Source organism: Salvelinus alpinus, chromosome 11, assembly GCF_045679555.1.
Source record: "Salvelinus alpinus chromosome 11, SLU_Salpinus.1, whole genome shotgun sequence".
NCBI classification, from domain to species: domain Eukaryota; kingdom Metazoa; phylum Chordata; class Actinopteri; order Salmoniformes; family Salmonidae; genus Salvelinus; species Salvelinus alpinus.
Window position 1 is genome coordinate 58,035,415 of NC_092096.1, and position 15,581 is coordinate 58,050,995.

At 43.3% G+C, this 15,581-nt stretch overlaps 1 protein-coding gene across 6 annotated transcripts in view; it reads right to left on the reverse strand.

The window, feature by feature from the left end:
* The window catches only part of LOC139534554 (adhesion G protein-coupled receptor L3-like), a 301,582-nt gene that overhangs the window by 50,133 nt on the left and 235,868 nt on the right, over positions 1-15,581 (reverse strand). For all 6 annotated transcript variants that reach the window (XM_071333764.1, XM_071333763.1, XM_071333762.1 and 3 more), the window contains exons 12-14: positions 11,129-11,251; positions 7,645-7,850; positions 5,378-5,554 (exon numbers count right to left, since the gene is read on the reverse strand). In XM_071333764.1, coding sequence (XP_071189865.1) covers positions 5,378-5,554; positions 7,645-7,850; positions 11,129-11,251 — 506 coding nt within the window. The remainder of the gene's footprint in view (positions 1-5,377; positions 5,555-7,644; positions 7,851-11,128; positions 11,252-15,581) is intronic.

The following is a 15,581-nucleotide window of genomic DNA, read 5'->3' on the forward strand; positions in this document are numbered from 1 at the left end:
TCCTCCGACTCAGGCAGACGCTATAGGGTCCCTCCTCCTCCGACTCAGGCAGACGCTATAGGGTCCCTCCTCCTCCGACTCAGGCAGACGCTATAGGGTCCCTCCTCCTCCGACTCAGGCAGACGCTATAGGGTCCCTCCTCCGACTCAGGCAGACACTATAGGGTCCCCACATGTAAGCTGAACAGGTATAAGCACTCCTTCACTCCCATGGCCATCAAATACCTGAACAGCAACAAGTAAAGCTGAGCTGTGTTAGTACGCCACTGACAAAATAAGGGAATATGCTAAGGATTATGTATGTGGCTGTATGAGAAGTGTATGGTGATATGGGTAATGTATGTATTAAGTTGAGTGTGTAATGTACAGTCTCAATTTTGTATTCAGCAGTATTTAACCATTAGTTAACTAGGGAAGTCAGTTAAGAACAAATTCTTATTTACAATGTAGGCCTACCCCAGCCAAACCCTAAACTGGACGACGCTGGGCCAATTGTGCGCCGCCCTATGGGACTCCCAATCACGGCCGGTTGGGATACAGCCCAGGATCGAACCAGGGTACGTGTCTGAGACGATTTCCCCCATGGGACATTAAAGTTCATCTTATCCTAAATAAACAGACAGAAAAGCACATGGATGACCTCTTTTTATGAACATCAAGACACTGAGACCACAACAGGTTATCATGCCACATCAAGATTTAGATGGTTCGAAAGCTACTCTACATAGGTGGATGGATGGAAGTTACAAGTTATAATAGGTTCTAAGTTAATATTGTGAGGAACTGTGCACACATTGACTGTGCCAAATATACTGTCCAAAGCCTAGAACGTATCACGGCATCTTCATCATTTCCAATTCAGACACCCCACCAGGACACTGATGTATGAGTTTACCACCCCCCCCACCATCATCCTATTGAGAGGTACCATTGATTTATACCCCGGTGGTCCCTAGGGAATGGTGCTACTTACAGGTGGCTCGATATTACCTCCAGCCCAATCCCGGCATACACGCTCACTACCTAAGTAATGGCCTGTATGTGGAGGGACAACAGGTCTATCTTTCTAAGTCTCGGCTGGGGGGGTTGTAGCTGCTATTTAAACAGTGCCTCCACAACCCCGGGGCTGTCTTGGAAATAGAAGCTTAAATTCAAAGGAGGGTGGTTCGATGAAGAGTAGACTGTTGATGCCTTGAGTAGCTGGCTGGGTGGTGGGTCTGGACTATTAAGGTACTGAACAAGTCTAAAGCAGGCTTTTCCAAATGTTGGTCCTTTAGTAACAATGGTGTCATGTTTGATCAACCGCTTAAATGGCATTACTGGAATGAATATGACATCACTCTGTAGAAATGAAAGGGGCCTTTGAATCTGGGGTAGCCAGGCGCTAAAATAGAACTTGGTTCTATTTGTGACGCTTGATGCGCTGCAGGTCACACCTCTCCCATCTCCTCATTGGTTTTTAGGAGCACATACCCACGTGGGTGATTGAAAGATGAATGAGGTCCACACTTGGTTGCCAACCGCCATGGAGTAGAAGAAAAAAGGAAAAAGGAGGAGGAGAGGAAGAAGAAGAAGGAGAAGAGGAGGAAGAAGAAGAACGTGGAGAGATTACAAGAAACAAATTAAGTTGACCCTTTTATCTGTGGAGTGTCACACAATTTTGTGGGTCAAAATGGGTCAATATTCTACAAAGATCCAGCATAAAAAAAGGACCTTGTGCACTTCAGGTAAAATAAGAACCCAATGTATATATCCCAGGACAAATTAGTTAGCAACAGCAAGCTAGTTAGCTAAATGTCCATGAATGTTTCGACCTTTTCCCCAAATGAATATAGTTGGTTCAGAGTTAGTTTTGATATTTCAACCTGCGTGTCCGTCTGGTGGGGATAGACAAACTCAACATGTGCACGATAGCGTGAGAGGCCGGTTAGGTCGTCATGTTTGCCGCACACCACTAGTATACAAAAGAGATCATTTTTTATTCTTCCATATAAACACAAAAAACATAGGAAATTGTGTTTTTTTTTGTCAGCAAGTAGTTGCTTGAAAAAGTCCAACATTTCAGGATCAAAAACAGGATATCGAAATAATGACATGTACTGCATCACCCCTTGAGGCCAAAATTGACCCGTTGGCACTTTTAGGGTTAAAAGAGATCATGTTGGATATTTACAGGAATGACAACCTGCTGGGACAAGTTGAAGCAATTCCCAACAGCCGTTGGAAACCTTCATTCAAACAACAACCACATTTTCTCTTTGAGTAACTTCCAGCTGGATAGAGGAGCTTATCAATAGACTTAAACAACCCTTTAAAATATCCGTTATTATTAACATACATTTCTATGTTTGATGAGAGAGCAATTGGAGTTGACTGATTAGAGGAGACATCATACTGTACTTTGACAGACCGCTTAAGCAATCCCTCTCATCCTCACTCGAAACTCCCTCGCAATCACTTCCCTTCCTGGAGACACAAAAGCGACATAATCTCTGACTAACACACATCTGGTGACGGGCCATTTAGTTTCATTTGTTTACGCGGCCGACGGGTGTACTTCAGTGCGTCGGCAGGAACAGCTCATGTTGGTGCACAAAAGGCCTGAGAGGTGAGACAGACGAAAGTGACGGCACTTAATCCCTTCCCGATTGTTTGGATGGCAGCTACCTCATTCCCTGTCGTTGACAGACACGGTGTGAGTATATGTGCCTTTGCCTATTGGGATATGATAGTGAGTCACACTGTCGATGGCCTTCAGGACTGTGTTGACTTTTTAAAGTTGACCATGCTTCAGTCAGTACAACACTTTAATAAGTGCAAGTCCACAGATAATCAACAAGCCCATAACCCTTTTCAATAGACAAAGGTGGATCTTTTTTTCCCCTCCTTTGGCAGAGATCAAAGTTACATAATGAATTCCTCAGAGAGTCAGAGTCCGGGGATTCCTGGATACACATATCTACAATACTGAGCTAGCGTGATAATCACCCATACGCTTTAAGTTCAAAGGTAAAATACAAACATGAAAGTTAGACTGGGCAACGTGGTGCAATCAAGAAGGAGATGAGGGCAGTTATTGTTGAAAGGCACCACATTAGCTGTTCTCTATGTTGTCTTAATAGAATTAAGAAAAAGCTCATCATTAAATAACCAAGTTCCTGCTTCTAATACAGGTTATGTACTCGCATTTGGTCAGCTTTCAAAATGTCCAGCAGGTACAGTTCTGGTTGAAAACAGGTTTTAGAGACATCACTTCAACCAACTACTACAGCCTTTTAACTATACCTCAACATAGTAATATCTCTATCTAGGACTAAGTAATATCTACAATAATAAGCTGTTTATGAACAACTGAATGTATCAAACAACGTCTTATCATAAAAGCCCAAACACTTCCCAAACTTAAAAGTAGAGTAGTATTATTGCCATTTCTAACTGGAACACCCTGTCTATCTGCCGGAATACAGATGACGACGACGACAGCGGGCCTCTGCCCGCTCAAAGTGAAGATGGTAATTGCGGCATGCCAATCTGTAAACTCTCACTCAGAGGGTAATGTGTAATAACAATGCCTTGACAGAACAGCGCGAAATGTTTAGTTACCATGGAGACAAAATATGGTCACTTCAATTTATGGCATTTTTGTGCTCTTTCTTCACCATTCATTAGCGCTTCCGGATTGGAATGCCTTGGCAGTGTGTCAATGGATGCCTGCGTTTCCTCAGAACCAAAATGTCTTTCGAGTAGAAAAATGCAGCAATTTTGGAATTGGGGTGTAACGACTTTCCACTTTCCCCCTGAATGAACACCAGCATCCTGGGGTTTCCAAAAGGTGAGTGAATCATATGACAAAGTGCTTCTTTCACTCCCATTTTGCCCTATTTTTCACCAGTTTTTTCCTGTTAAGGCCACTAGCTTATTCACAGCTTCCCTCTGCATTCATGGCCCGGTTTGACACCAAGGCTTGAGCACACTGGCTTCCCCAAGCCAAGCGGCTTAGTGACAAACAGTAACTTCTCCTCACTGGGGGTGACCCCCTTTGGACCAGAGGGGCTGGTTGGAGCGGGGTGGGAGCTGGGGTGGAGGGGAGGTCTGTGGTTACATGGCCTTGGGCAAACTGGGAGAGACATTATAGAGTCATCCTTCCCTGCTGACTAAGGTTCACTGCCTTGGGGGAGAGAGAGAAAGAGAAAGAGAGAGGAGGGAGGGAGAGAGACAGAGAAAGAGGGGAGAGAGAGAGTGAGAGGGAGGGAGAGAGAGGGGAGAGAGAGCACGAGAGAGAGGGGAGGGAGGGAGAGAGGGAAAGAGCGAGAGAGAGGGGAGGGAGAAAGAGGGAGAGAGAAAAAAAGAGGAGATCTCTCCTATTATATGTTTCCTCTCTTTATCCCTCTCTACCTCCTCGCTTTTCCTGTGTCTGTCAAACAGCTCTGTATTTCCCATCACTTTCTGTTGTTTTCCCAGAAGACTAAAGCGGACAATGAAGCACCCAACAGTGCAGAGAAAGAACGCACAGATCTTTTCTCCCAGGTAAAAGAGCACTAAGACACAACATATAAATTCATGCTTTTAAAATAAAATGCACCCTTTCGCTAAATCTTTCTTTCATATGAGTCTTTGTTCCCCCTCAGAAACTGCAGGGGTAGAAGTTCAGGAACGAGAAGACCTCTCAGGGAAATGAGACAGCAACAAATAAAAGTCAAAGTAAAAAAAAAAAAAATGAGTTGCAATATATTTGCGTCAATGTAACGAAATAACATCAATTGAAATGTTATCTTGGATTTAAGCATCGCAGTGAGACACTTAAACGCACAACAACAAACACCAGCAACCCCAAATAGTTTAGGAGGCGCATAAATACAATCTTTATCGTTATTGGTCTATTATACACAGAAAATGTAAATGTGTTATTTTATGCTTTCCCAGTACCCAGCTCCAACACAACGTAAACAGATGCTGATTCTCCTTCAATTCATCAACATGCGAATATCGGAATGTTCGAAACATTGAATGATGCGTTCAGGTATTCTCAATGCTTTCAAGCATAGTATGTATCCAGACGACTGAACGGCAGCCTCTTAGCTAGAACTCTTGAAGGTCCAAATGCATTTTCCTTTTACAACGGCCACTCTCTCCAACTATTCACACAAGGCCTAGCACAAGGCAAGGGGACAATTAATACACCCAACACTAAGGACGCTTTCGGCACAAAAAAAAAAACGCTCTTAAGATTTTGATCTTAACTCTGCCATTTTGTAGAATGTGCTATGAAGGTTGCAAAACAGAGCTCTCCATCGTCTACTACTTGTGGAATTTGTATTGCTTCTACGGGATCTGAGCTGAGAGCAAACGGAATGAGGAGCCGGTGGAACAGGCCTTACCTTGACCTCCACGTGAGCCATGAGGACTGCAAAGTTAGTCAGGTGGGTACAAGAGCACGTGGTGTGAGTCCTGTTGGTGCCTAGCAACCGGCAATCCTGCGTCGACCAGTACCCCGTCATGGTCCTCTTGGAATAACTCCAGAAAGAACAGTTGGGGTTAAAGCTTTCCTTGGATTGCTGTGGGGGACAAACCACATAACAATTAGCCTATGGGCCCCTGCACAATGGAGCTAATGGGAGGAAAAACACACACATTGATTGCAGGTTGAGTCATGTTTCTTTTCTAAACGGCTCTGGCTGGGTTAAATGGAAACTCATGGGGCTAATTCCAGGTAAGCTCCCATAACCTCGACACGCCACAATGCCATAACTCCAGATCCGGACTAAATATTTCAGAAAAAGCCCCTTAATTCCCTTTTCCGGTGGCAGTGCAGGTTTAGTTTAATGGCGGCGGCGAGCAGCCTTTCATTGTGTTTTTCAACCTTTCACTTTAACCTTCACTGTGCGACAATAGACTGCCCCGTTGCTCTCTGCAAGGTGGCGGCCTTAACGGCTAGCGTCGCCTGCCATCTCGCTGGCCCGTTTCAAAACAGTCACTTAAGAGCTTAATGCAGATAAAGCGCGAGAGGAGAGACGTGCCGATGCATAGGAATGCCTTAAATAGTTTTCAACGGGTAATGTTTCCTTGATGTGGGAAAGCGCCATCTCTTGCAGCTAGATATTGCCGGGCCACTTCAACTGCACCTTAAATCCTGGGTGCATTTAAGGGAATTGTCCACAGCAGAAGACAATCTGGCTGCTACTGACAATGCACTCAAAACTGTAACTGTGGAACATGGGGCTGTGTCCCAAATACGGCTCTGGTCAAAAGTAGTGCACTGTATAGGGAATAGGATTCCATTTGTGACACATCCATAATCAGCAGATCCTCTCAGAGATAAACGTCCCACCTTATTGAGTTATCCTCCACACAGCCAACCAATGGCTAGTTGGATACAGTGCAGCACAGTCGTGGTATAACCAGACCAGGTGACCTTCTGTCCCATTCACAACTTTAATTAGTCCATTAAGTGCTGAGGCAAGGAAGCGAAACAATAACTAGAGGATGACCACAGTCCCCTGGGACCAGTGGTCCAACACCATCTGATCTAAAGGCTTTTCATTGTAGAGCGATGGAACAAAAGACTAGAGTGAAGAGCAGTACAGCCTGATCCCAGATCTGTTTATGGTGTATAGCCAAGTACTATGGTGGTGTTTGGTATGACAGTCAGTGGTGTAGTGGAGGGTAAACACAAGTAAACGCAGTTTACCCACCTTTTGCGGAAGAACGCATTGAAAGTATAAGGAGCATTACTTTATTCGCTGCGACCAAGTTTAACCACCTATTTTCTTTACCACTACATCACTGATGACAATTAAGATAGTAGTTGCCAAGATGACACAAATAGATCTGAACCCAGGCTATCCTTATCCTAGGATAAGTCAGTTTTTGTCACGATTGGCATGACAATGACCATAGTAGTTGGCAAGAGAGCAGAAACAGATCTGCAACCAGGCTATGAGAAGTACGTCCTCCTATCCATTCATACTCTAGTGTACCTGCAGTTATATAACCATCCATATAGATACAGTTCATCTTTTTGAATACTCTCTAGACGAATCTTAGAATACTCTTTAAAATAATCAACTTTTTAGAAGACAGAGCAACAGCCGTTCAGAAAAAAAGACATGTCCTCACTGACAGAAGTACAGTGGAGGGAAGCACAAACTTACTGTATATAAGAGCACTGTTTTATTGAGCTTAGACCAGTGGGGAAAGAAAAACGTAGGAAAGCGGACTCCAGTTGGTCCCCAGTAATAACTGCATTGGCCCCAAGTGTTACATCCCCCCCCCCCCCCACCCTCTCTCTCTCCCTGCCTAATAACAGCTTTGGGCGCCGTTGGGAGACAAACCGGGGCTGTTTCGATGGAGTCGTGCGGGGGGAAGATAATGCAGTCGGGGAGGAAGTTAATGCTCCGCCTATGACTAACCAGCCTTCAGGGATGAACAATAGAACCCTCATATTAGCTCAGCCTTCCAGGTTAGACTGTTCTGTTCTAAAACTAATAGGGAGAAAACGAATGAAAACAAAGTTTTGCATCGTCAATATGTTATGAAAGATTGAGGTAAAACTTTAAAAATGGGGGAATATGGGGTGACTTTAAGAAACTCAGTGAATTTCATGATAATCCCAAAGTGTGTGTGTGTGTGTGTGTACACGTTCTACCTGCAGGTGTTTCAAGGTAAATATGACCGGTTCAGACAGGTAGACTTTGTTGTTCTCTTTGTTGATGGCTGCGGTGATGACGGGAGAGTTGACAATGACAGAGTAGTTGGTGGCCATGGCTTCCCTGCCGAGCTTCATGCTGGCATTCTCTGTAGACAGGTAGGCACCGATGTGTTTGTACAGGACAAAGGCCATCCGGATCTCTCCTAGGAAAAATAACACATGGCTCAGTCTCAATTTCTTGAAAATCCATCCTCTGCTCATCTCCTCCCCTTTGTCTGTAGTGACAGGTGAAAATAATATGGCGTAAGCTCATCATTAGGCTGGCTTTCACCAGGTCAGTTCTTTCAGATCAGAGCGATGAAGGAAAGTAGAATTTAAGGCAATTGAGACTTGAGACTGAGCCACCACTGACAAACTGAAAGTGTGTGGTTAAAATGTTTTACCATACAGTATAATGTTATTGTACATGTGACTTAACAGCGCAAATCAATGTTAAAGTAGCAGAGACATTAGCGCCAGAGAACCAAACGTGAAAAATTACTATCTGGTCAACATATGTTTCTGTCCATAAATTAAAAAAGTTTGTAAACCTAGGCTAGATGTGCCAAGGTTTTATGTGCCTACGAGAAACCCACACACACATTGAAGAGCACAGAGTCAGCCGGAGTGCAGCCGGCCTTTGGAACTATTTTGGGGTTAAGTGCCTTCTCCAGGGCATAACGGCGTTGGACCACCACCGTTCAATCTACAGATGTCAAACGTTACAGTTCCACAAAGTCTTGGAGCACACAATAACTTATTAAAATTCATAAGACTTAAAAATAAGGATGCATTTTGGGGTACGGTAAAAACTGCATTCATTCTTTTTAGATTTTTGATTCCACAGGATTATAGAGTTTAAACTATTTTGGACAAAATATATGGAAAATTGCTCAAACACATTCGCTGCTCAGAGCATGTTATCAAGAGCAACAAAGGTGTCGAGGCTGAAAAAAAGACCTCCGTAGGTATGATAGGTCGATTTAATTAAACTTCAATGAAATGTCATTATTGCTTTATTGCACTGACAAAGGCAACAGATACTCTCCCTAGTTTCTTTCCCCACTCCCATCGCACTACCTTATCCCCCTCCTGGCGTCTTTCTTTAGAAGGTGGATATGAAAGCACACCCCTCCCACAGCGACTTGGATCACTCACTCCAGATGAAAATAAAACAATTTGTGTGTTACCTCTCAATGAACGGGAAATAAAAGCAAATGAAGATATAATGAAACATTAGGCACTGCTGGACATTCATCGAGAGCCAAGAGCGGTGAGCACGCGCTAACAGCCTAACTCATTTGCATGAACAAGTAATCAAGTCCAAAAACGGGCCGTGGAGCTCCCGTAGGTAGCCCCGCATTGTGTATAATAGCCTCATTAAAGTTTGAAGCAGCTCTTGAACACAACTAATTCCGCAACCAGGGACCCTCTTTTGTCCATTTGAAGTCGAGTAAAAAAGGCGCTTTACTTTATCAGAGGTTGTATCAGGGGTGGCCAACCCTCCTCCTGGAGAACCTCCCTTCTGCTAGGCTTTCTCTCCAGCTCTTATCTAGCACACCTCATTCTACTAATTAGCTGCTTTCCATGACCTTGATACTAGGCAGAATCGACTGTGTTATAACAAGGTTGGAACAAAACCCTGGTAGATCCAGTATCTCTTTCCTGGAAGAGGGTTGGTCACCTCTGCCTGAAACCAAGTGTAAGTCCTCCACCTGCTTCTAACATTTTGGCACACTTGGAATTATATTGTTGTTATTCCAGGGAAACAATTCCATTACCGGGTAACGAGTACACTTGTACTTACAGTAGCAACAACGTATCTGTCAACCAATTGAAAAAATTGCTTTTTTACGGAATAATTTGCCGCGTCGAACCTGCGTTTTGGTTTGAAGGCACCCTAACTCTGCACACACAAAAAACATGTTACTGGTAAGCAACCCATGCTCTTAAAACTTATCTGGGATAGGTGGCAGAATTTTCACGTCCGGATGAAAAGCGTGTCCAAAGTAAACTGCCTACTACACAGGCCCAGAAGCTAAGATATGCATATTATTAGTAGATTTGGATAAAAAAACGCTCTGAAGTTTCTAAAACTGTTTGAATCATGTCTGTGAGTATAACAGAACATATATTTTTTTTTGAGGTCACACTTTTCAATGGGTTTTCATTGGGAATCCTGATTTCTAAGGGGCCTTCTTGCAGTTCCTATTGCTTCTACTGGATGTCAACAGTGTTTAGAAATTGGTTGAGGTTTTTCCTTTGAGAAATGAAGTAGCAGCACTGTTCAGAATGAGGCTCGAGGGAAGTGTACTCTTTGTTAGAGGCGCGTGACCTGAAAGCTAGCTACACTTTGTATTCCTCCGGTATTGAACACAGATCATCCCGTCTTCAACTGTATCGATTATTTACGTAAAAAAATACCTAACGTTGTATTACAAAAGTAGTTTGAAATGGTTGGACAAAGCTTACAGGTAACTTTTGTAGTCATGTTGCGCGAGTTGGAACCAATGTTTTTCTGCATCAAACGCGCCAAATAAATGAACATTTTGGATATAAATCGACGGAATTAATTGAACAAAAGGACCATTTGTGATGTTTATGGAACATATTGGAGTGCCAACAGAAGAAGCTCGTCAAAGGTAAGGCATGAATTATATCTTTATTTCTGAGTTTTGTGTCATGCCTGGAGGATTGAAATAGGATTGTCTGTGTATGTTTACTGGGGTGCTATCCTCAGATAATAGCATTGTTTGCTTTCGCCGAAAAGCCTTTTTGAAATCTGACACATTGGCTGGATTCACAACAAGTGTAGCTTTAATTTGGTGTCTTCCATGTGTGATTTCATGAAAATTGAATTTTTATAGTAATTTATTTGAATTTGGCGCTCTGCATTTTCACCGGCTTTGGCCATATCCCAGAGAGGTTAACAGCCTGTTAGAAGCAGGTGGTATGCAAGGATAATTAGCTGCAGGGATGTTATATTTCTCATTCACACCAGGCCCTACAAATGGGCACGTTTTAAACTCCCAAGCCCCTTCCAAAGCAGCTTACACTTTTGTTCCTATTGAATTGACCTACTTTTCCCAAATATTAGCTAACGGTGAGCAAAACCAGGGTGCCAGCTTTGTTGTTGTTTGAGACACGTTTGCCCTTTTAAGATATTAGAGCCTCTCTCTCCTTTACTGGTTACAAAGAAAAAACATTTCCTACACTCTTATGGCATCAGAAAAAGAAGCAAACTATGCATGGAATTATGAATGGCAGACTTATCTCAGACAGGGATGTTCAGTCCAGAAGATCTACTGGGTATGCAGGCACTAACTGATGGAATGGAACAAAAGCCTGCACAACTAATAGCTGTTCAGGACTGGAGTTGGATAGCCCTGATATATACAGTATATATATATATTTTTTTAAATTAAAAGGCAAAGCCATTTACCGTTTCTCCCATGTTGTTTCAAGGTGCTTGATGACAGGGAGATGGAGTTACCATGGCCGCCACTTTGTGGGAATTTCAGGTCGTGCAGATTCCCTTCCGTACTCATTCGGGCCACCTCCAGCTCTGCACAGAAGCAAATTAGAAGAAAAAGGACCATTTAAAGAACATTATTATGAGGGGTGAAAGTGTCGACAGGGATGCAAGAGAATTCCATCTGGGATAACATTTGCAGTATATGAATGAAAACCCATGCACCCACCAGCGCTCGCTGTCAACCTACCGAAACGTGTTAGCATTGAACAATAGCTTTACATTGTAATATGAAACTCAGTTCTGCTCTGACTGTATGCATCACAGCACTGGAGTTTGTTTCAGATCAAAGACAAAGCAGACAAAGGGGTAACAACAAAGTTTAAGAAACACTTGATCAAAAGATGCCCCCATCCCCAACATCAGCTATTATGCATTACTTTATGCATTTCACAAACTTCAAATGGATTTTCAAGGGGATACCTTGTCAGATTCTTTCTCAGAAGCCTTTCACTCTGATATAATTGATTCCATTCATCAGTGGTTTCAGGGTATGTTGACTGAAGTGCATCATCCTCTGAATTTGGTAGGCTTTGAAGAGTAGCGTCCCACTGAAGCCTTCCGATCAACACTGGGCTATACACGTCACGCAACACTTTCTTCATCGAGTTCGGAGTAACTGAGGGAGCCTGGTTGCGTACTTCCTTGCTTCGTGCTGAAGTCCACTAAGTCCACTTTTGCCAACTGAGAAAATTGGCCCTCACTTCCAGGAAGCTATCAAAGTTGGGGGTGAGCTGAGAGGAAAGCGATGGGTAGATGAGATAGAGACAAATGGTGAAGACAGACAGGTTTTGGAGAACTGGCACAACAGCTGTTGTGTCTGAGGGGAGATCATTTGTGGCTTAAAGACTGCTGCATCATCGTACAGCAGAGGAAAATGAGGAGTCAATAGGAGATTGGCAGAAATAATCAGTTTCTAAGAGATAGTGTACTTTTCATGTGCTTGCATTTAGTTTGAGAATACAGAACAAGACCCGTCTTAAAAGAGTACGTCGTCTTTTAAATTCTTCATTTGAGCTTGTCTAGTGCAAGGGAACTAATGGAATAGTCCCCAACGTGCAAACCCTTCCCACCTTCCCACCATAATAAAACGTTATAAGTATTTTAAGGAAAAACAATACTATTTGAACACAGGCCTGGACAGTACGCTGTTAATTGGGAGAGATGGCATCAAATATTTTAAACTTGTTTCAACTTCTGGCTTCAAGGCCACCTCTCGAATGCTCGCACAAAACACCCACAGAGGGAAGGCAAAATGTTCTTATTGTGGCTACCCTTGAAAAAAGAAGTTGTTTTCATGCCATGCCATGCTCTCACTTTAAGAAAGAGAACCTTTGTATTAACATTCCGTGGCACCCTCGCAACTGCTACACAATGGTGCAAGGGATTCTTTTGGAGATGGCGAGATGTATTCCTATTCAACTGGAAAGCGACAATGGCCGATATACCGAACAATCCCAGATCAGAGCTAACTGAGTCAGTTGCAATGTTTTTCATCCCACTGGATGAGCCATGAAAAAAAGGCTTAAGACTGGCTTTAGGCATCACACACACCCACAATAGGTGTTGATGTGTATGCCGATTGAAATAAGAAGGCAGGAATCTGTTCATAAGATCAGCGATGAGAGGGAGTGGTACACAGACATGCATGCAAACAAACAAAAGGTGGAGAGAAGATTAACACATACAGTGCATTCGGAAACTATTTAGACCCCTTGACTTTTTCCGCATTTTTCTCGTCAATATACACACACAATACCCCATAATGACAAAAACAGATATATTTTTTTACATTTTTGCAAATTTCAAAAATAAAATAAATACCATATTTACATAAGTATTCAGACACTTTGCTATGAGACTCGAAATTGAGCTCCGGTGCATTCTGTTTCCATTGATCATCCCTGTGATGTTTCTACAACGTGATTGGAGTCCACCTGTGGTAAATTAAATGTATTGGGCATGATTTGGAAAGGCACACACCTGTTGAGGCACAGATCTGGGGAAGGGTTCCAAAAAACGTCTGCAGCATTGGAGGTAGCCAAGAACACAGTGGCCTCCATCATTCTTATATGGAAGGAGTTCGGAACCACCAAGACACTTCCTAGAGCTGGCCACATGGCTAAACTGAGCCATCGTGGGAAGAGGGCTTTGGTCAGGGAGGTGACCAAGAACCAGATGGTCACTCGAACAGAGCTCCAGAGTTCCTCTGTGGAGATGGGAGAACCTTCCAGAAGGACAACCATCACTTCAGCACTCCACAAATCAGGCCTTTATGGTGGAGTGGCCAGACGGAAGCCACACCTCAGTAAATGGCACATGACAGCCCGCTTGGAGTTGCCAAAAGGCACTTAAAGGACTCTCAGACCATGAGAAACAAGATTCTCTGGTCTAATGAAACCAAGATTGAACTCTTATCAGCAGCAGGGACTGGAAGACTAGTCAGAATCGAGGGAAAGATGAACGTAGCAAAGTACAGAGAGATTCTTGATGAAAAGCTCTCGGGAGCAGGCTAGGACCTCAGGCAGGCGAAGGTTCATCTTCCAACAGGACAACGACCCTAAGCACATAGCCAAGACAACGCAGGAGTGGCTTCGGGATAAGTCTCAATATCCTTGAGTGGCCCAGCAAGAGACCGGACTTGAACCCGTTCAAACATCTCTGGAGAGACCTGAAAATACCTGTGCAGCGATGCTCCCCATCCATCCTGACAGAGCTTGAGAGGATCTGCAGAGAAGAACGGGAGATACTCCCCAAATACAGGTGTGCCAAGCTTGTAGTGTCATACCCAAGAAGACGTGAGGCTGTAATCACTGCTAAAGGTGCTTCAACAAAGTACTACGTAAAAGGTCTGAATACCTATGTAAATGTCATATTTCAGTCTTTTAGTTTTTTAACAACATTTTTTTTTTGCTTTGTCATTATGGGGTATTGTGTGTAGAATGATGAGGGAAAAAATGATTTAATCAATTTTAGAATAAGGCTGTAACGTAACAAAATGTGGAAAAAGTCAAGGGGTCTGAATACTTTCCGAAAGTACTGTATACACACACGCACGAGCATATGCTGGCATGCAGATTTAGGATCTTAATTTGAGCCAGTTTGCAACAGCAGGAAAATAATCCTGCAGCACAGAAAATGTGAATTATTATGTGGAATATAATGAATTTATATTTTTGTTGGGGTTGATACATTTTTCATAATGGAAAATCAAGTCTGAAATTTCAAAGTGAAAATGATCTCTTTTATCCTCAGATACACTACAACTTGTATATTTCATGCATTGCAGGAACGTTTTCCTGCAACAGAGTGATCAAATCTGTACCTTGAAATGATCTTCTTTCAACGCCTCATTTTCCGATGCGGCAGTCTCTGAACCACAAATGATGATCTTCCCTCAGACACAACAGCTGTTGTGCCAGCACTCCAAAACGTGGCTGTGTTCACCATTCATCTCGATCTCATCTACCCATCGCTTTCCTCTCAGCTCACACCCAAAAATGATCACTCCCTTAAAGCGAGGGCCAATCTTAGAGGGCAAAATTGTTTGTCAGCTTCAACCATTCTTTAACCGCACAAAGCGAGAAAGTGTACAACAAGGCTCCCTCTGTTACACCTGAACTCCTCCTCACTCAATAAAGAAAGTTATCCTGCAACAGGGTGATCAAATGAAGATAATACATCTGTAAGTACACGCACACACAGACTAACTAACGTTGTTAGGATCTTGTTTAGCGAGGAGTACATACACTCAGTCAGTTTATTAGGTACACCACCCCTTTCAAGAAAACGGTTCACTCCTACAGACAGTGAGTCACGTGGCCATGGCTTGCTATATAAAGCATGCAGACAGGCATCAAGACCTTCAGTTACTGTTCGATTGAACGTTAGCATTGGGCAACATGAGTGACCTAAGCTACTTTAAGTGTGGTATCATCTGTGCTAGGAGCGCAGGTTCCAGTATCTCAGAAACGTTCGGCATCCTGGGATTTCCACGCACGACAGTGTCTAGGGTTTACTGGGAATGGTGCAACAAACAAAAAACATTCAGTCAGCGGCAGTCTTGTGGGCTCGTTGAGAAAAGGTCGAAGGAGAATGGCAAGAATCGTGAAAGCTAACAGGCAGACCACAAACAGAAAAATAATGGTGCAGTACAACAGAGGTGTGCAGAACGACATCTCAGAATGCACAACTTGTTGGTCCTTGTCTGGATGGGCTATTGCAGCAGACGACCACACCGGGTTCCACTCCTATCAGCTAAAAACAAGAAAAAGCGTCTCCAGTGGGCACATGATCACCACACTGGACAATTGAGGTGCAAAAAAACATTGTTGGTCCGACGATTCCCAGTTCCTGTTGCATC